We start from the raw sequence: 23,992 nt of genomic DNA, 5'->3' as shown, positions 1-23,992 counted from the left end.
CGAGCAGTTTGTTGTACAAAGAAAATACGGGTCTTATTTGAAATTCCATACAGTATTCTAAACGTTTTGCTGACGGTGCCTGTGGTTCTAAGGCAGCGTTGCATAACCATTACACAGCTGCAGAGCGGACAGGCCTAAGCTACACGTGACCTTCCAACAACTGATCCGGTTCCACTTTCATTAAATTTGCAATAAAAGAACTAGCTTTCTGCTGTAGCTGCATAATTGATCTGAAGAAAAATATCAGAATGAATAATCGTTTTAGACACATTCATTATGTAATCCCGTAACACCAAAACAGGCTTCTACCTTGTAAAGATTGCAGGAGAATGTACTTTTTGTCAGTCCTCCTGACAGTGGTTTAAACAATGATTTAAATAAAACGTGTACAAAAAAGTAAGTACAGTTCCTACGAGGTGGAAACAGGCAGGAATACACACAGTGCGTGAGTTTATGATGGAGGGGAGGCATGCGTGGGCACGAAGGGGCCGAGTCCTTGCCGCTCTGAGGCAGGCAGACATTCGGGCAGGCTCTGGCTTCCCCTGTAAGGTAAAGGGCACGGGTCGGTTGTCTCAGGAACTTCACTTGTCACATCCAAAGGTGTTTATCTCGGGACAGCAGTCAGGGTTCAACAGAGCTAGCTTCCGACAGCTGCCAAGGGAAAGAACACAGTCCTTGTGCACGGGTCTGGGATCTCTGTGAGCACAGGACAGGAGACACTTCTATGTGAACTACTGTTGGGAGGAAAAATGATCCCTAAAAGAGAAGAAAATGTGAGCTACTGACGCTTGTCGCTATAAGTCAAACTTTCCTGCAAGGCCATGTGCCACCTGGCCCAGTCCCCTCCAACCCTCCTCCTAAATCCTCTTGTTCGTGCCTCATCATACTGGCTGGACTGGCTGCCTTTGCAATGGCTGTTCCCTTTGCCTTGGATGCGCTTCCAGACTGTCACATGATTAACTCCCTTACCTTAGGTTTTGACGACCTTATCTAAAATTGCAAGCTCCACCCTCCTCTCCCATCTAGCCCGTTTCCCAGAGCACTCACCATGCTATCCCACTGTTCTGATCTCTTTCCGGTCTCCCCTGAACTGGAACGGAAGCCCGTTGTGGGCAGCAGTGAGCGCTCCATTCAACATCTGTTTAATCCACAGGAAAGCTGTCCACCAGGTTCATAAACCAGAGAACATTTAGTACTCTATTAAAATTACATTTCCAGAGTTGTAACTCTTTTTCCAAGTCAACAGCACTTTTCTACTGGACAACAATCAGCAATCTAGACCGCACTGGCTTTGCACAAGCTTGGTTTGGTCTTGACTGGTACCTTTCAGTTTCTAGTATGAGCGGTTCTGGGCATGAAGGCCTCTCAGCCTGGACGCACTGTCCAGGCTGCAAACACTGGTACGTGTTACACCGGATTCCTGACCAAAGAAAACCTTTCGCACTGAGGAAAACCATCTGCTGTCACCGGGAGTGAATGTGGATGGAAAGCTGCTTTAGAACGTGCTCCTGTCCCCAAAAGCCGCATGCGGGGCCATGTCCTGTGACCTCACATGGTTCAGCTGGTCCCTGACATGATAAACACTTCCCAGGAACTGTATGCAACTGGGGCACCCTGGCTGATTCCTAAGAGCCCAAGCCCGCGGATTAACCTACTGCATAACATTCTAGTGAAATAAGGCCTTGGCGAAATTATTTTCTTAAAAAAATCCGAAAAACAAAAAACTTTGTGCCAAGTTGTAGAAGAGAACAGTCTGGTGTGAGACTGCATCCTCTAGTGGACAAAGAGAGAAGTTAAAAATCTTTTTTTTTTTTTTTTTGGAGATGAAAACTGTCATTTATTTCAACTGAATTGTTTCATTGAAAACTCTATGATGACAATAAAACAAATAAAATAGAAACATTTCTTAATCACCATTAACCTCTAAAGACAAACATTTCAAATATTTCCACTGTTTTAACAAACCTAATTATTGCATTGCTATCATTTCAGTCTCCTGAAATACCAATCTTGTCTATTAAACAGAGAAGTTAAAAATCTTGACTTGATCTGACTATCCTTTAGTTCAACTTTTCAGTTTTCTGCTACAGGCCTTTTGTGTCCCATAGCAATTTTTAACATTGAAAAATTACTTCTTAGAGACCACACGTTTCATTATCCGTTGTTACCAGTGAAAGTGGCACCTCTTTCAAAGACTGGACTCCTGTCTGCCTTAACCCTCTTACACGTTCCAGAGGAACAAAAGTCATAAATGATACACTGCAGCCTATTTTAAATCTGGGGTCTTTGGGGAAAACTAGTACGCCATCGCCACACCTGGGCCAGTTGGGGCCATTCCATGAAGGACCGACACCAGGGATGGACAGACAAAGCCCTGCCCGGAGCCAGTGGGAGGAAGTGAACATCTGCACCCAAGAAAAACACCACAGGAGAACGAGGCAGCAACGGAGCATCCAAATTTATTCCAGAAATACCAACATATACTGTTTCCCACAGGATACATCACATCTTCATGTTAACCTGGGCGATGATTACACCTTCTCCCTCTAAAGACAAGCACGTGGGAGAACATGACGCTACCTGTACTGAGCTGCGTGCTCTGAGATCTGGGAGTGGCCCAAATGTGAAAACAACAAGGGTCAAAAGACAAGCGCCGACAGCAAACCCCACTGAGGCTCCGAGGCTGTTTCGCGGGCCCGGGGGACTAGGATACGGGTACAGGTGGCCCAAAGGGTATGTGAGTGCCAGGCAGCCCCGTGCGGAGACCCTGAGGCACGGAGGGGCTCATCCCTGCAGAAGGCTGGCAGTGCCCTCGGTGAAGTGTGGGCCTGGTTTCAGGCTGAAGCAAGAGGCCGGACGGGATGAGCAATGCACACGAGGAAGCAGAGATGGGCGGAAATGGGCAGTGCTGGCAGTTCCCGGTGACCATTCCTGAGGTCAGCAGTCGGGTCTGGCAAACTCCACCCAAAGTGAAGTGCTCCTTCTCAATACGGTGGCCACCCCCCTTCCGGCTGGGTTATCAGCAACGACCACCTCCCTCCACGTGTCCCCATTCCTTGACAGTTCAGGCTGAGGCGTGCCCCAGGCGCTCACACTTCCTAAGAGAAGGGCGAGTAGCTCTGGCAGACCGTCCTCCGTTCCCACAGCACGGCAGCAGAGGTGACACGCTCAGACACACCGTCACCGGGCACAGAAACCACAAAGGGCACGAGAAGTCTCCTCGGGGTCTGACTCCTTTTATTTACACCCGTTCCAAACAAGGTCTTACGCCGGTCCTCATTCAAAAATCACGTGGTTAAGGATTAAACCAAACAAACCTGGAAGGTCCGAACACAAAACAATTATATTTCAGGCACAGAAAATCAGGCAGAAATGAAATGAGATGTTCCTCCAGCACACACACATCCCAGTAAGCTCACCTGCAAAGCAAGCACACCTTGTCAGTTTTCATTCTGCTTCTGCCAAATCAGAGCATTTAGAGAATGGAAAACTGCCAGTGCCCTAAATTAGCCTCCAAAATCTCAAGTTTACCTCCCACCCAGAATGTGGCGTGCCCCTACTTCTGTGAGCCCCTCCCTCTTCCAAGTCTACGGGGCAGGCCCCTCCTACTTCAAGGCCATCGCCGGTTTCCTAACCCGTCTCTGTGCAGGCCGTAGGCCTGCCGTCTGCCCGCCGTCTGCCCATCACCACTGGTACCTTCCTCAGCAACCAGCCCGTAACAAGCCACAGTCAACCTGCACTGACAAACCGCCCGCTGACCCAGCACCGACCTATTTATCCCTACACTGTTCTTGCCGTCCTCTAGCTGTCTGTTTTCCCCAGTTGGTCCCCAACGCTTGAGGTCCCCACATCCTCCCAAGCACTTTCATGCTTCCTGCCTTTTGTCACATGTGTCATCCGCTGGAAACAGCCTTTACGGGGTCACATCCTGACGGGTCCCACTGAAAAGGCTCCTTCCCGTTGCTCCACAGCTCCCTGCCCGTCTACCTCTCTCGATTCTACGCCCTGTAACACCAGGGGCCACTCCTTCACATCCCTCCAGAGCGCAGGCACCATGCTTTGACCGCTATAGGCACTTAAACGTGCTGAAGACATCACTCCTCAGTCTACGTGCTGACGACAAAACAGGCACAGGCAGAAGGAAGAAGGCGGCTTCGCGAGGAGCAGGCTAACCTACAGCCACGAAAATACAAATGCCAGGTTCCACAAGCAGCCACTGCCGGTGTGGACGCTCCTCAGGAGACAGCAGCACAGGGTTCTCCCGAGAAAGGGAGGAGGGACAGGAGCTGTAAGAAGGCACCTGTGTGTCATGGTGGCAGGAAAGGTGTCACCGCTCCCTCCATACATTCTAGGCCTGCGCTGGCCACCATGGCCGCCACTACATTTAAATGTCATTCAAAACACTGCAGGTGCTCAACAGCCCCCTGTGGCTTGTGGCTGCTCTGCCAGACAGTGCAGGTAGAGACCATTTCCATACCTGCAAAGGGTTCCATTGGACAGCACTGGGCTAGACTTAACGTTCTTTTTTTTTTTTTTTTTTTTTAATATATATTAAATTTATTGGGGTGACAATTGTCAGTAAATTTACATAGATTTCAGGTGTACAATTCTGTATTACATCGTCTATAAATCCCACTGTGTGTTCACCACCCAGAGTCAGTTGACTTAACGTTCTTTTAAAATTACAAATGTTAGCAGGTCATCCTCTGGTGGAAGACCCACACTGACCTCCCATGTTCTTAGAAAACACCAAATGCTCCCATGAGCCCCAGGCCCTGTGTGATGTGGCCCTTCACCACCGCGCCTGCTTCGTTCCGCACTGCTCTCCACCTTGCCTCCTGGGCCACAGTGGCCTTCTTTCAGGTCGTCCCCTAGCCACACTTACTAGGCCACTGTGCCTTTGCACGGGCGGCCCATCGAACTCCTACTCATCCCGCAGAGCCCAGCTCAAGGATCCCACCTGCTGGAATGCCTGCCGGGCTCCATGTGACACATTCACATAGAACTGTGCTTCCCCAGGGCACTCACCTCACGCTCCGTAGTGCCATCACTTAATCTGTGTCCCCATCTGGGCTGTAGCTCCCTGAGGACAAGGGCCATGGCTGCCTGGTTCATCTCTGTATCCGCGACACTCAGGACGGCGCTTGGGGTCAAAACAACAAGAAGTGCTTATTAAACGAACACTCTCCCCGGACGCCCGAGAACGAGGGCGCAGCGGTTTGCGCGTCGCAGCGCTCGGTCTTGTCTGCAGTATCATACATGACCATCAAACGACTGCTAGAATGCTCACACCTGTTACTGCAAATGCAAAACCCAGGAGACGCTTCTCCCGGGCATTTACTGTCGGTCAGGGTGGGGCCGTCTGGTACCGGGCTGCCCCCACCACCGGGCGGGTTCAGCAACACAGCAGCCTTTCCCCGGACCGTGGGCCTCGGACACTCAATGTCCACGCCGGGCGCTGCGCACACACCTGGATCCGCCCGGCCGAGGTCCCGGAGAGGTCTCACCCGCCAGGCGCAGGAGGACACGGCCGCCGCACGCCTCCCCTCGCCGGCCGGGGCTGGAGCGTTCCCGTTTCCCGACAGGACCCGGGGAGACAGCGTCGCACGCGCTCCAGGGGGCGGCCTCCTTCCGGCCTCCGCGGCCAGACACCCGCGCTGGCACCCGGCCGCGGCCCCGCGCTGCAGCGGCCCCTGCACCGCGCACCCCAACTCTGCCGCCCGCGGGGGCCTCGCTCCCGGGGCCTCCTCGGGCCTCCAGGCCCCGCGGCTCTGCGGGGGGCGGTTCCCGACGTCCCAGGCCCCAGGGAGGGGCCTCCCTCCGCCGGCGGAGCTTCGTTACCATCCCGGGGCGGGGACCGAAGCCGCAACTAGCGCTGGTGGCAGCAAAGGGCCCGCGTCACCCTCCGGGCCGGGGGCCGGCGTCCCGCCAGAGCCGAGGGGGCACCCACTGTCGGACACGAGAGAGGTCGCATCGCCACGCACCTCTCACCCCCGGGCGGAAACCGAAGCGCACACGCACTTCCGCCCGGAAGTGACGGCTTCCCATCGAGATGATAGCTAGAGAGTCGCCCTGGGCTTTGCAACTTGGTCCTCCAAGGCCGTCTTAAAGGGGCCGCAGCCGGCGAGATGTTGATGAGACATCCCGAAAAAAAAATTATTCGTTGTGGATCTGAAATTCAAACTAAATTGAATTTAAAACTAACCTGTTTTGTTTTATTAAATCCAGCAGCCCTGCTTGGAATACTCTGGAGAGGGGCTCGGCTGGTGTCATGTAGTGTTGAGCACATCCATTCCGGCTCTGCCACCTGCCAGCTCTGTAGCCCTAGCTTCTGGGTCTCAGGTATCTCACCTGCAAAAACTGGAAATGACAATAACCATCCCTGCTTAATACGATTACGGTGGGGATGAAATAAGAGTGCGTATAGCGCACTTGGCACGTTCGTCTGCCCCACAGGAAATGTTCCCGCGTGGGGGCTGAGTCCGCCTCCCGCCCACGGACGCGCATCTCAGGACATGCTCAGGTGGGTGACGGCTCAGCCGGCCTCAGCTTCTGTTCACATTCTCTCTGGTGAGGCTTACGTGAGGATAATGTGTAAAGCATCCCTGCTTTTCACCGCTGAGAACATCCTCACCACGTGCGCTCCTGGGAGCCCAGCAGGGGCCGGCCTGTGGCTTCTGGCCCGAAGCCCTGACCCGGAGACACACACAACCTAGGACAGCCGTGTCCAATAGGGACACACTGCAAGCCGCCTACGTAAATCCAGGTGTCCTAGTAGCCACATTTAACAGTACATTTTATTTAACTCAATATATCAAAAATGTTATCATTTCAATGTATAATCACATACAAATTTTAAATGGGAGATTTAACTTTATTTTTTTTAACGCGTCTTTGAAATCCAGTGTGTATTTCACATTTAAAGGACGGCCCTAGTCAAGTGCTCAGTGGTCACGCGGGGCTGTGGCTGCCACCGTGGAAAGTGCGGTCTAGGACCCAGAGGCTAGCCAAGCCCAACGCCCTGACTCTTTGCGGGAAGTGGGGAAGCACAATGCCGCCTGGCTGGCCAGGTGCCTGGCTCTGTGCTGCTTGTTTTCCTGTACATGTGTCATTTAACCTTCAAAGCAACCCCAGGAATGCGGTATCGTTGTGCTTATTTCTTAGGGGCTCAGACTTGCCTAAGGTCACTCAACAACCCTGGTCATCTGCCCTTAACAACCAGACTGCCCCCAGGGTCTTAGGGAATCAGTGATGTCCTCGAGGTCGTCCAAACTGGCCATTGCAACCCCTCAGCCTTCTGGTCAGCTTGCTCAGCCTTCTGGTCAGCTTTCTTGGCTGCCAAGAAAGCTGGCCAGTTCCCATTATGGCCAGCCCTGTTCTCCCAGGCCATTTCCCCAGCCTGCTCCCCAAAGTGGGACGTGGGGGGGGGGGAGGGAGGCTGGGGGACTTCGGCTCTCCCCAGGCTGAAAACCGTCTGGAGGCTGAAAGCAGACCCACTCCATTCGGCTTCCCATGAAAGGAGCCACAGGAGAGGTGGTCCCCCGCCCCGCCCCAATGTGCCTTTGCAGGCGGATACAGCAACCCCACAGCCCACCTACCTCATTGTTACAAGCATCCCAGCGGCAGCTGGTGCATTACTATTCATTCAGCTGCCACTTGAAGGGCCTCTGTGATTACTGTCCCTCAGTGGGATGGCCGGGAGCCAATTTCCTGAGGATAATAGATTTCTTCTCATTTGCTGGTCTCTAGCTGTGGGTTTCTTTTGTCCAGAGGTAGCAGAGAGATGGCCGTAAAGAGCGAGCCCGGTCTAAGTTGACTTCTGAGGCATTGCATCAGCTCCCTGGTACTTGTGGGGTGTTGGCAGGTGCGATGGCCAGCTCCAAGGTGGCCCAGGTGATTCTTGCACCCGGCGCTCACAGCCCTGTGTGGTGTCCCAGTGTACTCTAGCCCTGTGGACATCGCACCACGTGTCAGCCGTCCTAGAGGACAACACATCTATACTACAAGATGTCACCCCTCATCAGGGACCTTCGATGAGCCTGTAATGAGCCATTCTACTGTCCCTAGTCTAGATGTCTCCAGATGATGGACTACATGGTAAGACCAGTGGATCTCAAGGTCATGTTATCATATTATCATATCTCGTTTGCCTCTGGGCGTGGGGATTGATTGGGACAGGAGGGTACTTTCTGGAGTGACAATAATCCTCTATTTAGTGACAGAGGTCTGGGATGCACCGTGGAGGATTTTGTGGAAACCCAGCAAATGTCACGTAAGATCTGGGAATGCCACTGTGTCTAACCTCAAAAGAAAAAAAGGTGAATAAGTATAGAGCTGTAGCTAATGACAGACATGCTGGATTATTTAGGTGACGTGTACCGATGACAGCAATTTACTCTGAAAAGCATCCAAAATAAGAAGCACAGATAGACAGACGGATGGAGGGTTGCATAATGGACAGAGGAGAACAGAGTCAATGCTGATGGTAGAGTCCAGGTGGTAGAGAGATGTGTCGACTTTGCTGTATATTTGAGAACGTTCATAACAGAATGTTGGGGGCCAGGGAAGAGTGGGAAATAGCTGGGGGGGAGGGGACCAGGGGGTGTGAGCCCTGAGGGCCCAGTCTCATCCAGTAAGCCTCATCACAGTAGTAAAGGAAGCAGGACAAAGTGAGCTGATTTGGGCTGGTTCTGATCTCCTCAAGGGTTTGATATGTAGGTGTGTCCGGGTGCCAGGGAACCCGTAACTGGGAGGACATTTTAATCTTGCAAAAAACATTTGCAGCCACATAAATTGCCTGCATGATGACCGGTTGGAGGTAACCCATTCTTTGTGGGGGCTTGTGTAATGAATGAATAACACTGGTCTGGACTCAGACAAATCCACTTTTCGGCCTCAGCTCTGTGACGTAGGAGCTGGGCTTAGTCATGGAACCTTTCTGTTTCAGTCTCAGTTTCCTCAGGTGTGGTGTGGGCAGCTATGCTCATCTCATAGGCAGGACTAAATGGAATCCTGTCCGTAAAACAGGATTTTATCTGTGCCTGGTACAGATGAGTTCTCAGTAAAATGGTAGTTTTTATTCCTCTACCTATGTAAGTAAAATACACTTGCCCAGAAGCATTTGATTTTATCTGGAACACCTATTCAAAAGGCCAAGAATCGTAGGGAGTTGAATCCAGAAGAGACGCCTCATCAAAAACAGTACTTCTGGCATGTGCTATTCAAAGACTCCACGTCCACTGTTCTGTAGATTCTCTGATTCTCAGTGGAGCTTGAAAGGAAAATCTACCGCATCTCAGCATGTTCTACAACATGTCAGTGTCACTATATTATTTGCTACATTTCTGTTCTTCTCGCATCTTCCTTTCAAAACAGAAGTTACAGAATGAGTAGCGTGCACACGTTTCATGAATTCTTGCTCCCCCCATGGATTTCTTGGCAAGTGTCTGATTCCATTATGACACAGAGAATCAACCTGGGGCCACGGGAGGCTCATTGAGCCACTGTGATGTCTGAGCGTGTATTCACCATCCTCTCCCATGCGGCTCCTGGCGCAGCAAACACCCAGTGGCCGCACATTTCACAACTGGCAGGCTCTGCGCCTTCCTGCGCTCATGCAAAACTGGCAGAGAGGTAATCGTGAAGTTTTATTCTCCCATCTCCTTCTTCTTCTTTGTAAGGGCTTCCAGACGCACGTGACTTATTTATATTCTGACTCTGAAAAAAGCTGGCTGCAAGAATGCCTGCTGGGTAATTGAAATGATGATCTTTGGAATTTTTCAGCATCCAGTCAGCGTGCATTCATTATGGACAATGGCATTCCTGAAGAATGCTGCTCTTAGACGCACTGGCTGAAGCTTTCCAGGGTCTTCAGGAGCCATTTTGATATTGTTTGCAGTTCGCTGGTGCTTTTGGTTACTAGAGATGGTAATGTACTGAATGGTGCTCAGCGTGCTCAGGAATAGGCCTCGTGAGTAGAGAAGGATGGAAAAATCTGTCTGCATGTCCTCCTTCTTTTTTCTTTATTGCGCCTATGACCGTTTGCCCAGGACAGGTCAGTGCAGCAGACGACCAAGCACACAGAGAGCCCTGACTTCAAATCCTGGACTCCTGACTGTGGTCAAGGAGACGTCTGCTTGGAATTCTTTACTCACTCACTGTATCAGAATTAGAAATTGGTGCCCTTTGGCGTGTGACTCTGCAGGCCCTCCCACGAGAATGGGCAGGTATATGGGAAGTGGGAGGAAGTGACCAGGTTTCCAGAAGTCTCATCTGTTTCTGCCTGCTCTTCCTCCATCTCCCGTAAGAAGAACATGTCCCCGATGACTGCTGGTCCCTGAGCGATGCAGGTGGAGGCCCCCAGCCCCAGCCTGCAACCTGGAGATGATCTCTGCAGGCCAGAGACCTGTGAGGGAGAAAAATAAATATTGTCAGCATTTGGCAAATCTTTTCTTTAAAGGACCAGATAGTAAATAGTTTGGGCAGGCTCTGTTGAGACTCCTCACCTCCGCCTCTGTACTACAAAAGCAGCCACAGATAATCCATCGACAAATGAGCTTGGCTGTGCCAATAAAACTTTATTTATGGACACTGAAATTTGAATTGCATGTAATTCGCTCATGTCACAAAATCATCACCTTTTGATTGATTTGTTTTTGACCATTTAAAAATGTGAAAAACATTCTTAGTTGTGGGCCATAGAAAAACAGGTGGTGGGTTAGATTTGGCCCATTGGCCGTCATTTGATTACCCCTAAATCTCAATTTTGTCATCGTAGGATGGAGGTAACAATATTTCTCTCAGGGTAGATGAAATGGTGTATAGGAATTGCTTCAAGTATGTGTGTTCATCTATTACGATTTTATTCTACAGTGGCAGCATTCTGGTAGAGGGAGGGAGGAAGTGCTCTTCCCATCGACCCCAGCCAAGTGAGGGGGTGTTTCCCTCCCAAGAAAATCAAACAAGTGGGGCTCCAAGAGGAGAACTCTCAGAGACTGGGGTGCCTGCAAGGGGAGGTCGCAGGCAGCTCGCTCCCAGCCGGGTCCTTGCCCAGTTGTAGTCTGTGGTCTTCTCTGTTCCCGCTGTCAGGACAGACTGGGGCATGGAGAAGGTGGAGCCAGGAGAGCTCAACCCTGTCGTCTGTAGTATGGTGTATATGCAACATAGAAACTGATGTTTGCTGCTCAGCCGGAGCACTCTGAGGGCAGGAATGTGGCCGGAGCAGCTGTGATGGCTGAGCAAATAGAGATTAGTGCCATTGCCCAGGAAGCAAGAATAGGGGGTCCCCCAACTCATACCTTCACAGCACTTAGAAGCCATTGCAGAGGTCTTCATTGATTCCGGCAGTTCCATGTTAATGGCCACGACATCGAAGAGAGGCAGGAGTCATGGACCGTGTAGGCTGCCCTCAAGTGACGGACCCTCCACAGAGTGTTAAGGGCTTGGCCAGGGCCTGATGGGAGACAGGGCATACCTTTCAGAGGGGGTACGCAGCAGTAGAAGTGTCCAGCGTGAGTCTGAACACCAGCGTAGGAAACTTGGGGAGGGAAGTGATGGGCACGTCATCTACATGGAAACCACCTGGAGAGCAGGAGCTACCCAGGGTGGATGGAACCAGACCAAATCAGACAGAGATGGCAGTGAGCCCCTCCCACCTATCTCAGAGCAGCAGCTGAGCTGGTTTGGGAGACTGGGATCAGAGAGCTTTGAACCGGACATGAGGCAATGGTTTACAATGAAAAGGATTTCTAATAACTGAAAGTGATCAGAGCACAGTGAGAGATGTCAGTAGGAGACGGAAAGCAGAATTTGATGGGGTGAAGCTGAAGGCATCAGTTAGAGGAAATGTAAAACCATTTTATGTCTGTACCCCCGAGTCTGAGACTGCTCAATAAACCAGTTATAAACGTTTGGTTGCAATCCTCATGTGTTCCCCGCACGCCATCTGCCCAGCTCCCCTGCCAGTGGGGAAACGTTACAATCTGGTTGCACCTTTGTGCTGAAGGAAAAGGAAAGAAGGGAGAGAGAGAAAGGAAGAAAAGCCCGGGAGTGGCCATTTGCAAGGACACACTTGGGCAGGTGAGTCGGCACCATTTACTCCTGAAGCTCCCGAGTTAGGACAGTCGCGTGACCTTCCTGCTAATAAGGTGATTTTCCTCCACGTGGTTATAAAACCATGGAAACAGCTCAAATGAGACTTTACACTGTCGAGCTCAAATGAACCAAATGTTTGCTTCCTTTCTGAGTCCTTTCCCGGCTTTTCACCTTAAAAGTCCCCAGGTAGCATTTGAGGCCATGTTTGCACTTCAGCTTCTCCTCCAGCACCATTTAATGAGGCGCCCCTGCCCCTGAACTAAAGGAGTTGAGGACCCATCAGCCTGCACGTGACGTTACAAAAAATACACATTCTCACATTCCTACATTTGTTGACTTGGAGTTCTACCCACCACACTTAGAAAGCTTTGTCAACTTCAAGAACCTAAAAGTATCTATCCATGTTATCATTTTCGCATCTTTGTCTGTGATCCAGCTCCCATTAATTTTGGTGTAAGGAGGGAGGTGGGAGGCATGGTTTTGTCAGCTCCCCCCTGGCCCCATTTCGCACCCGACCGCACGTTCACGTAGTGATATGCCCGTGCCAGCCTGTGCAGGGCTGGAGACCCAGGAGACAGCTGGAAACACAGACCCGAGGGAGGTTGGTCCTCACGGCGACAATGGCGCAGGGGGGAGGGGCAGCATTTTCCAAGGAAGCTGCAGGAAGAGAAGAGCAGGTGTTAAGCTGGGAAACAGGGAAGAGAGCCGTCAAGATCACAGGCTGGGTCCAAAGCATAAGAGAAGAATTAGAAGAGTGGTGTAGTGGGCATTCTGGCCAAATACACGCAGGACAGCCCGACAGCTGGAATTGCCTTTGCTGTACCAGGCTCTCCCCAGTGTTTGGTGAGAAGCAAGGGAGTGAGCTTCATGGTCCTGCCTGGGTCTTGCCTAGTTGAGTAATGTCCCTCCTCAAAGCCTGCATTTCCTCCTTTCTAAATGAGAAACTATTCCTGTCTCCTGGGGGTGTTCTGAGGATGAGGTGGAACATTCAGGAAGCTCCCAGCACCATGCCCAGTGCCTGGGAGCAGCTAATATGTCAGTGAATTTTTCTTCCTCTTTTTCTCCTTTTGACTCCACAAGAGGGAAGCTATGGCTGAGGACCCAAGGGCACACACCTCTTGAAAGGTTAAATGCATTGTGGGTGGGTTGCTTTTGGGGTTGGAGATAGCCTGGTGCGATGGGTGGGTGTGTTGCTTTGGGCTATCGAGCAGGAATCCTCTGTAATGCCCACCCCGGAGGGGAACGGAGCCCAACAGTCCAGCTGCATCTCCTTTCCCAGGTACCATGCGTCTTAGCTGGTATGCACTTGTCTGCCGGCATCCAGATGGCCTGTGGCCACAGAAAAGAATGAGGGGGTCTGAAACCCTTCCTGCAAGACCGTGGGGACTTTGGGAAGTGACTTGGCATCAGCTGCTTGGAGCAAAATAATTCCCACATGGACGCATCCCCCGACTGTAAACTAGAAACAGGCGAGCAAAGCCGACTTGTGAAGGGCTGTGAGTGAGCCAGGTTTGCGTGCGCGTCCCCAGCGCGGAGGAATGTCCCTTCGTAGGAAATGCCAACCTGAAGCTCCACTACAGACATTAGGGACCCAGAGGTGTCCAAGGCGGGTCTTGAAATCACCCTGGTGCCCGACAAGGCCACGTTATCTTGACATGAATGTGGAGACAGAGACGGCCAGAAAAAGAGACTGGCAGATGGCGGGAGAGTGAGAGAGGGGGAGAGAGAGAAAGCGTGCGCACTGAGGAAGGACTCTCAAAATAATAAAATAAAATAATTTGAAGTCCAATTTTGGTCTCTCTGAGGGTCTCACTTTCCAAGGTGCCACGGGGATGCCAGCACTCGCGTGCCGGGCTGCATAATCCTGCCGCGCCTGTGCCCAGGGCAGCTGAGTGTGGTGACGTCACCCACTTGCTCCTCTGACCGGTTCCTGCCACACATCATCCATCAGTCACGGTTGGAAGGAGCAGAATGTTGAACCCCCACACTCCCGTACATTACACGCCATGTCTCTCCCACCTGCTGGGGGCAGCGGGACTGGGCAGATGGGAACCAGTGAACCCAGACAGGTATTTTCCCTCCCTGCACGGGCTCCCTCTGCGTCAAGGAGTTGATTAGAGGTACCTTTCAATGTGGGCTACTGCTAGCCCTCCTGGAGACTGTCACACGTCAACCGCTGTCATACTGATACTCTGGCTCTAACCGAGGGTTCCTAGAGTAACAAGGAAGGATGACCGTGTGACACCGGGTGGAGTGAGGTCCAACCGACCAGACTTTGAGGGGAGGGGAGGAACGTGGTGTGCCATGAGCCCCAGAGTTTCCTTGGCTCGGCAGTGGCGGGCAGGACACACTTCCAGTCCATTGGCCACACCCTGCTGATGGGTCACGTGTAATCAGTACAAATGTTTTTGGCTATTGCCTGTTCACTCCGAAGTGTTTGGGTTCCATGAGGGTAGGGAAGGCGTTTTTCAAAAAACATCATTCTATCCTCAGTCGTTAGAGCAGCGCCTGGCACAGAGTGGTACCAAAGATATTTTTCTGAATGAAGAAAGGACTGCGTAAGGATGGCAGTGAGGCTAAGCAGACCTTGTTATGCCATCACGTTTACTCCATGTTACCACACAGATGCCCGAGTTCGAGTTCTCCACAGGCCGTGGCCCCACCGGCGCCCCTTTTCTTCATCTGCCCAACAGCTGGGGTGCTCTCTGAGCTCTCAGGGCACACACCTGAGGCCGACTGCCTCAGAACCACCTCCCTCCTCTGCCCATCCAGTTCTGGACATCTCCTGTATTCATTCAGGGGAGAGGCCGCAGGGGGCACCGACCCGCCAACGCTTGGATTTCACGCCGCTAACCTCCAGGACGGTGAGAGAACTGCTTTCCGTGCTTTAAGTCACCTAGTTGGCGGCACTTTGTCACAGCAGCCACAGAAAACCAGATGTTGTTGTAGAAAAAGCCCCTGTGTGGTCTAAGAGCGTCAGACCAGGAGGCTGCCTCAGTTTTCCCAGCGTGCGAGCACAGACTGGGTTAAAGAGCCAGGGCTAGCTTCACGGGGCCCTTGTTCTCAGGCCTCTCCGCACTGGCCCTGACCCACCCGACTCACACCGGGGCCGCCCATGAAGACTCCAGGCAGGGGTGAGAGCAGTCTGCTGTCCGTACTGCTCGCTGTGTCCCAGCCCGTCCTCCGGACCGCTGCGCCCCGGTCTGACCATCCTAGTGGTACTGGGAATCTCAAACATCTTCTGCTGCTTAGCACATTCCCGACGACCAGGCTGCCATCTTCCCCAACGCTCGGGTAAAACACTTCTTTAACATACTGAAAGGCTGACTGCTCGATCCCGGAAAGGCTGGCTTTCCAAAATACTCCTCGACACTCAGAACAACTGTCTGGACACTTGTCCCTCAGAGGCCTGCCTGGACCCATCAGGCAGTGACAGCGTCTTCTGAGCCAACCTCCGACCAGGAGGACCTTCCGCTCAGCTGAGGGGCCGAAGCTCATTTGTGCCGACCCCAAAACATGCTGGCCACGGCCGCCCGCCTGCCTGCCCTTCCACCTGACTCCTCAGACAGCCAGCTCGCGGCAGAGACACCTCCGTGCCCCACCGTTCCCACCAGAACGCAAACCCACTCAAACGTCCCCTCCTCCGTAACACCTCTCTTCCTCATCAGGCTCATCCTCTCCCTTCCACATCCCTCTCTCCTTGGGCCATACACTAGTGGGCAGAGGGGTGCAGCTGGGTGCCGCGGGGACGCCACCCGAGGTTGGCAAACCTTCTTCCAGAGACAGGACGGCAAGTGCCCACGAGTCCAGGTCCTCAGCAGGATGTCCACTCAGAGCCACTAGCTCCTCGTACAGGTCACCTCAGGGTCACGCCAAGCCTATTGCTGGCCCCTGGGTTTGCCCATTGGAGATTCTGAGGCCCGACCACCCTAAACTCTAGTCTCTGTGGTGAGTCAGGGGGCCACTAGATGGCAGTAAAGACCGAGCCTGGACCAAGTCTCCCCGCCAGGGGATGGGCAGGGCAGCTGGGGGAGACCCAGAAGACAGACCCACGGTGGGAGGTGGGAAGGCATGTGTTCACAAGGAGCCCGGGCAGGAGGACCAAAGAGCCAACATGCGGTGAGGATGGACTGGAAGGCCAATGTTTTCATGCACAGGGGCCTCTTGGAAGAAGGTCCCTTGGGGAGTCGGCCTGGGCCCTCCATTTTGAAGTAGATGGCTTTCCAGCGCCCAGGTGGTCCTCATGGGCATTATAGGGTCAGAGGCTGCTTGGCCAGATGGTTCCCAGCTGCATGTAAAGACAGGAGACTCGGGGCGATAGGTGGGGGGTGGGGTGCACAGCACGGGGCGAAGCACTTGGGCCTGGGGGAGATGCTTGGTGCCACGACCCACCAGCTGGTGACTCCAAACCTGTACTAACCTCTCCTCACCTGTGAATCGTTGATAAGGACAGTACCTGCCTGTATGGCTATGAGACAGTGCGAGGAGAGGGTGCATGGCGTCTGGTGCCCAGCGCAGCCCACACGCCATCAGCAGCACCACTAACTTCATCCTCATCATTCTTCATGGTGCAGGGCGATCTCAGAAAGGTGGGTCAGGTGTGTTTTAAAGAACAAAATACTCCTTTCCGCTCTTCCTCAGGATTGAAGCATGTGCCTGTGAACGGGCTGGGGGTGGGCTGGGGAGGGGGTTGTCCGGCAGAGCCTGAGAGGACAGGGGCTGGCCCCCCAATGCAGGAATGATGCAGTGAGAAAGGCAGCACTTCCTGTCCTGGGCGATTGTCCCAGGAGAGGGTGAGAATTCCCCAGCCCCACTACTGAGATCCCCATCTACTCTAGAAACTCTGCAAAGAGAGCTTCAAAGTGCTCTCAGCAGATTGGTGCTATGAAAGGTATAAAATAGCATCTGGCTGGCGTCCGCGGTGACACCTGAGGACGGCTTTAATCCCAGGGGAGGTATTGTTTCCAGGCACCCAAGGGGCTCTGACCAGTGAAAAGCACCCACATACAGGTTTCTTCCTCAACACCCAGGACTCTTGGGGGAAGAGGGGGCCAGCAGGGGACAGGTGGGGATGGAGTTGGTGCTTGTATCCCCTGCCTCCCACTCCCCTAGCAGGTGTCAGGAAGGCACCTGGAACCTAGGTGTGCAGACGCCGCGCCTGCGAGGCTTTGCCACAAGGGGGAGCTCTGGACACCTCTCGGAGCTTCGATGTGCCTGCTGCCTATAAAAGAAGGAAAACGATTTTCTTCCAATGGCGAGGGGTGATGTTTTAGTCACAGCAGATCATTCCTAACTGGAGTGGTGCAAACAGGGCTGAGGAGCAGGTTTGAAATCATTTCTCTGCCTCGCCTCCGGGCAGGGCTTGAGGTTGTAGGCCTGGCTCTCTGCGGAGGGCTCTGAAGCCAGTGCAAGGTGTGAGAGGCTGGGAGGCAGGGGCTTCCATGCCCACACGGATCCCAGTGAACCCAGAGGTTCAGAGCTGGGCCCTACCGGCCTCGCAGCCGCCGGGGGTCTCCCTGAGGGCAGCAGTTTCTGGGGGCTAACAGGCGGGTTTGGGCCCAAAGGTCTGCTCAGAGGTGAGGCCTGTCTGCTGGGGCTCTCCATAGCCTCCTGCTCACAGCGAGCGGCTGAATACGTGTGAGGCGCTGTTCCTGTGTGGCGTAAGTTCCAACTGTCCACCGAATGCGTGGCCAGTAGCCAGAGTGGAATGTTTCTGTCCTGGACTTTCTGCGGTGAAACTTGAGCTCATCCCTGCTATCAGACACCCGGGCCTACAGCCCAGAACTCGTGAACACACACACACACAGACACACCTCTACCAGTTGGAGATAATGTGACAAAACACTCCAGGATTAATAAAAATATGTAGAGGCTGCCACAGCCAAACCTCCAAGCTCCTGGTTACCTGTAATCAGCTCCACCGAGTCGTGACTGAAGCAGAAACCTGCTGATTTGCCTGCTGACATTCTGCGGAAGTGCCTCTGATGTCAATTGCTCCTAAATGGGGCTGGCTGTGCTTTTCTGGTAACTGAGCCAAGGTGGAAAGGGGGGGTGGTCTCTGGAAGGAAAGGGGGAACCTGCGCTTGGCCAGGCTCAATGTACTAGAGATTCTGGCACAGCTGGGTGAAATGCAGGCCACCACCCAGGGAGGTGACATTACCCTCCTGCTGGCCGGCAGAGCTGTGACCTCTGCCTGACTCTGCTTCATGACCTTTTGCCCTTGAAAACAAAGCTAGGAGTGTTCTGTTTCCCCCCTGGGTACTGCGGGGCCACCAGCACCACCCAGGGAAGCGGCTGCACTCCCCAGCTTCTTGGCTGGTGGGTTTTGGAGAACAGCCTCCAGCTTTGACTGAAACACTTCCCAACCTGGCTGCCTCCACTGTCCCCTCAGATTCTGCTCTCCGGCCCCATAAACATACCCTTCACTGCCCATCTCTAAGACTTTTCTGCCCCTTCCCATCCCAAAATCCTTCCCCTTGCCCCTCTAATCCCTCAAAGTCTTGCCCCCTCCTTGTACATTTCTTAAAAGAGACCTTCATTATTATTTTTTAAAATTCTTTCCTTGGAGACCTCTCTTTTTACTCTGACCTGAGCCATCCTTTCCATCATCCTCCCCTTCTCCATCATTCTAGGGCTTCCTCTCACTATTTTCCTGTGGTTGGAGCTCCTGTTACTTGGATTCTATGTTTTTGTCTAATTTGGTTTATGCCATCATTTTGCTGGAGCACATCTTCCAGTAGCTTCCATAGAAGGGGCAAGTGGGAGGTGAAGTCCTGGTGACTCTGAAATCCTTCTCCATAAAGGGTCCTACTCTGTTCAGTCCTCATATTGGCTTCATCCATGAACCAAAGAGACAAAATTATCCAGGACCAAATCCCAGGCCACGGCCAGGTGAGTTCCAGGTGTCACAGGAGTAGGACAAGCTGTGGTTCATCAACCTCCAGAGGAGCCAACCTCCTGCATTTGCTCATTCACCCCACGTCTGACCTTGCAGGTAAACCACTGCCTTTCCATCCAGCTCAAGCGCTAAAGACTGATCTCATGATCTGTAACTTCTGCAGGGGCTGCAGAACCATCTGGAAGGGGCTCCTACCTTGGGTAACAGCCTGTGGGTCCAGCCTTGGGTGAGCCTCACATACTCAGTGGCCCCATGTTTTCCTCAAATCCTGAGGCTCTTTTTCTGCAGAAAAGAACACCACCTCCTGCCCCCATGCAGCCTCCTTCCCTTCCCAGACCTGTTTCTAGTGTGTGTCATAAGGCAGTTCAGGTGGAAAGGCCCTGAGCTCAGAGTCAGAGATCTGAACCCCAAATCCAGCAACCACAAGCAAGTCTCTGGGCTCCAACAGACAACAAGATAGAAATTCAGAGATCCATAACTTCTTCCCCAGTCAGGTTCAAACGAGAAGCTATACAAATGTGTTCATATGATGTTTAAATACACTACAGAGTTTGGGATTACTATTACTCTTGAAGAAAATAAAGTCATTCCTGGGGGTCCAGTCTATCAGTTAAATTACAGAGTTGCTGAGATTGTCAGGGTCAGTTTTACCTGTGTGCACATGCCACGCAGAACTGACTTTCTTAAAGCCAGAGGGACCAAGAGTTTCCAGGGGCTTCTTTTAAAGCCACAGGATAAAAGTGTTTAGAGCAATGGCTAAACCTTGGCTGAACATTAGCCACACCAGGGGAGCTTATAAAATCCGGCTGCCCAGGCTGCACCCAGGCCCATTTGATTCGGATCTCTGGAGCGGGGTCCTGGCATCAGTATTTAAAGCTCCCAGGGCATTCCCATGGCAGCCAGAGTTGAGACACCCCTGCATCAAACGTTCCCTTAAGAGGGTGATTCTTAACTCTGGCTGGGCATTCAAATCCCCCTTGTGGGGGATGTTAAAAACACTGAAGCTAGAACTTCACCCCAGAGAGTTGAGTTGTTGCCCAGGTGATTCGAAGCAGCCCAGGTGATTCGAAGGCAGGTAGAGGAACTTTGCTCTAAGGCATTCATCGCCCTTCTCCGAGGCCCCCAGGAATTAGAGGGCAGAGATTGAGAGTGGGTATCTTGTGATCACAAAGCGTTTGGGTGTAAAACCTGCCTTACCTGGAGGAGCCGAGAGGAGCTGGTGTTGCCTCTCATGCTGGTTCTGCTTCCACAGCTGCTGCTGGCGTTTCTTTCCAAAGCATTTCCTCCATCGTTGTGCCTGCCAGTGCAGCAGACATTGCAAACCCCGGGATGATCGAGTTCAGCCCGCCAGCTCAGTGGGAAAACTCTCCACTGGCAACATAGCAGGGCCTGGGGCTGCAGGGTGCACTTCCCAAATGTGTGCCTGCAAAAGAAACTTGGGGTGGTTCTTTTGCCCTCTGTAGTCGAGAGATCAGCCTGGAATATGGGGACACTCAGAGATCACACACACAACATCTCATCCCTATGAATATACCATGATGGGGTGATGGTTACTGAGAGTGCAAGGCCCTTTTTCCCCTAGAGAGAGACTAAGGAATCTGGCTTTGTCATCGGGGAAAGAACTAGCTCACTGAGAATGTGACTTCTATTGCCTCCAGGTCTACGAGCACCCTCACGAAGGGGTATAAATCCAGTCTATCTGGTCCACAGAGGCCCTAGGCTGGCTGCAAACAGCAGGATTTGGGCTTCACTTCCTGACCATCACGAGGACACTGTCCTGGGATGGATTTGCTCTCCCTGAATTAACACAAAAGTGCCAGGCACTGTGGAGCTGCCTGAATTCCTGGATGAAGACCACAGGCCCCCAACAGGGCCAGGCTGGCTGGAGCTGGGACCAGGCAGAGCGTGGGGCACGTGGGCTCTGCGTTGGTGTTCTCACTCACTCACCGTTGACCTCAGATTTCAGAGGGCGGTTTTCACACCTGTCAAATGGGGTAATCACTGTTTTACTTCACAGGATTCTGTGAGGCCCAAACGTGATAATGCAAGTGAATTAGCTGGGAAAAGCATTTCCACGGCGTGCAAACACAAAGGATTACAGGGTGAGGTCCCTCTGGCTGGGTGGCGCGGTGAAGCTGTGTGCACCGCCCCCGATCCCACACGGGTTGGAGACTGTGGAATTCATTGCACGTGGAGGCTCAATTTGCTGTGTGTGCCCAATGACGAGGAGGAGGGGTGGGGCTGGCCTTTTCCTTTTACGGCAGTCTGGGAACTCGAAACATTCAAACCCATCATTCTCAAAAAGCTTTTTATAGTCCTTCAGAAGCTTCTGTCTCCGCTGATTGACGCATCACAGGTACACAGCTCGATGGGGCTTATTAAATCAGGAGCTGATGCGGGTCCTAATTAAATGCTTCTGACCCTCGTTACCATCTGCTGAGGCTGGAGTGAAGTCGGGAAGCTCTGTGTGCTTTATCAAGGCCTTCGAGGCCACACCACCCTGTGGGGTTGAGTTCTCATGGTCTGAGCCCCAGAACTAGGGAAATACTATCAGAAGATGAATTCCATCCTTAACTGATTTCCATTTTAAGACACAAGCTGTGGGGATTGTTACAAAATTACTCCAGTTAATTAGAAAAAAGCTTTGAAGTAATTTACTAGTGTTTATGCAGTTTGTCCCAGAGTGGTCTCGGCAGATAGGCTAAATTCCAGGACTGCATGGCTTGCCCTCATCACTGCCCGCAACAAGGAGAGTCGGGGAGGCTAATTCTTGACATTGATTTTCTCTGTCATCAGATGAATGCCTCAGTAACTCAAGAATCTCGGTGAGTCCGTCTTGGAAAATTAATCAACTGGTTTCTTCAAAATAGCCCTTCTCCCCCTCCAGTAACATACGACACGTTCGTTTCCAACGTTGAAGGGAATTAGATGACTTGTCATTATGTTCTTCCTATGTCCTCTCTCTCTCCAGATGCAGTCTAAGCCTTTTCTGTTCCTTGATTTTCATGTTTAGATTTGGTTCTAGGAGAAAGGCATCCGAAAACTTTCCATTCAGAAAGAGTGGTGTGTCACCCTAGTGGGGTGCCTATTTTTTCCTTAATAATTCGTAAGGGCTGTTGATATAGTCCAGACACGACTCCTTTGTCACATATTTGTATCGCACATATCTTCTTCTGCTTGGTGGGTTGCCAGTCCCTAATAAGCAATCAGCAGCTGCCAACCTTCCAAAAGAGAGAGAGACCAAACATTACACACTACTGATAAAAACCGCTTACCAACACACCGAACCTCAATCTGACTAAGCTGCGTGATTTGGCTACTAATCCACAGGAAATATGGAGGTTGGAGGAACATGGTAAACTGCACCATAGGTGTAAGATGCAGCTCATGGGCATCTCTGCAGCACATACAATCTTTCAGCAAGGAAAACTGGTAGATTAAAAGTAACTTAAGAACCATACCAAGCAAGGACGATGTTTGAAACTTAGCTAGAGCCTGATTAAAATAAAACTGTAAAAAAAGTGAAGACATTTGGGGCTACAAACATTGACTAGATACTCAATGTTTTGAACAAATTAAGGTTAATTTCTTTAAAGTGTCATCATGATGTTGTGGCTTTTTGTTTCGGCGTTTTCAGAGTCCTTCCCTTGCAGAGGTGCCTACTGAAATACCTATGCATGAGGGTGAGAATTTGTTTAAATATAATCTGATGGTGGGGGTGGGGCAGCGAGGGGAGGAGAAAATGAATTCACCAAGCGTTGGTAATTATTGACGTTGAGCCATGGGTCCATGGATATTCACTATAGTATCTCTTTGTGTCAATATTTGAAATGTTCTACAGTAAAAAAATATTTTAAGTGAGTGGTTTGCTTCCAGCTAGGGTGTCGGCTGAAATGTCACTAGTCTTGAAAGCGGCAAGTCCCTCTTTACTCTGTGATTTGATTCCCTAGCTTTCCGTGCTGCCTCCGAAGAGGCCCCACGGTGCTGCCCCCTTCACAGCCCCCTTCATTGCATAAGGATGGTGTGAAAGCTTCTGGTTGCCTAGCAATGGCTGGCAGCAAATCAATCCCCTGCTCTATAGCACAGTAGTCAAAAATTGATTATCTGGGTGATTTTGAGATTTGACTCTGGATGAACAGTTTTTTCCCCTGGATAATTGATCAGGGCCATGATAAAGGGTGAACAAGAGACAGTGAAGAGAAAAGCTGGGTTCAGGAAGAGGCACTGCCAAGGAAAGAGAAGAGTGATGAGGGCAGGGGGTGAAGAGCAGCTAAGTACTGAACCCTTGAGCTCCGCTGTGCAAGACTTTCCAGAAGGGCTGGCTTTCGATTCAGCACCTCTGCAGCTGGACAGCCCCTTGGGAGGCCAGGTCTCTACAAGTCCCCACATTCCCTGAAGGGGCTGGCATGGACCGTTACATGGGCTAGTTCAGCTGGTGACATTAAGGAGGCCAAGATCCCAGCTTGGAGCCTCACATTGGCCAAGTGGCTTGAGCAGCTGAGCTAGCTTTGTTCTATTTATAACCACAATGATAAGTAACGGGGTGGGTCCTGGGGCTGTTTGCTAAGGGTCCTGTGCAAGATAATGGGGTCTGACTCCATGTAATGAGACCCTCACTCTTGGCAAAGTGACTCCGAGTTTACGCTCTTTGGGGGGTGATCAGCAATCCAAGTGCTGCCAATTTTCTATGCAAAAGAACAGCTAGAGAGAATGTGGGAGGAAAGCAGGCCTGTCCCTTTGCATTAGTCAACTAGTCTTGCTTAACAACCAACTGCAAAGCTTGATGGCATACACCAATAAGCATTTCTTTCACACTCATTTGTTGGTCAGTGGGGATTTGGCTGATCTTGTTTTTGTTCAGATGGAATTTGGCTCCAAGATGCAAGTGGGGTCCAGACTTGCTCGGTGTGTTCTTATCCTCATGGGACTTAGGGTTGCTCAGGGACAGTCTAGTCATAAGGAAAGGCAGGTGGGCAAGAGGGCAAGCCCACTCACATAGTA

General features: G+C 51.8%; 1 protein-coding gene across 5 annotated transcripts; it reads right to left on the bottom strand.

The window, feature by feature from the left end:
- Positions 1-2,441: 2,441 nt before the first annotated feature.
- Positions 2,442-6,035, bottom strand: LOC308488799 (uncharacterized protein). Of its 5 annotated transcripts, none has more exons than XM_081028934.1 (4): positions 5,471-6,028; positions 5,029-5,143; positions 3,879-4,286; positions 2,442-3,317 (listed from the first exon to the last, which is right to left on the bottom strand). In XM_081028934.1, exons 1-3 carry the CDS (start codon positions 5,842-5,844, stop codon positions 4,236-4,238), a joined length of 540 nt encoding a protein of 179 aa, XP_080885060.1. In that variant the 5' UTR covers positions 5,845-6,028; the 3' UTR covers positions 2,442-3,317; positions 3,879-4,235. The 5 variants fall into 5 exon arrangements, with proteins under 5 accessions (XP_080885060.1, XP_080885061.1, XP_080885062.1 ...); XM_081028935.1 differs by having other exon boundaries at positions 4,174-4,286; positions 5,471-5,993; XM_081028936.1 differs by having other exon boundaries at positions 4,178-4,286; positions 5,471-5,993.
- Positions 6,036-23,992: the final 17,957 nt, after the last annotated feature.

Source organism: Rhinolophus hipposideros, assembly GCF_964194185.1.
Source record: "Rhinolophus hipposideros genome assembly, chromosome: 20".
Lineage (NCBI taxonomy): Eukaryota > Metazoa > Chordata > Mammalia > Chiroptera > Rhinolophidae > Rhinolophus > Rhinolophus hipposideros.
Note: the sequence above shows the minus strand (reverse complement) of the source record. Positions and strands in the feature narration are given on the sequence as shown.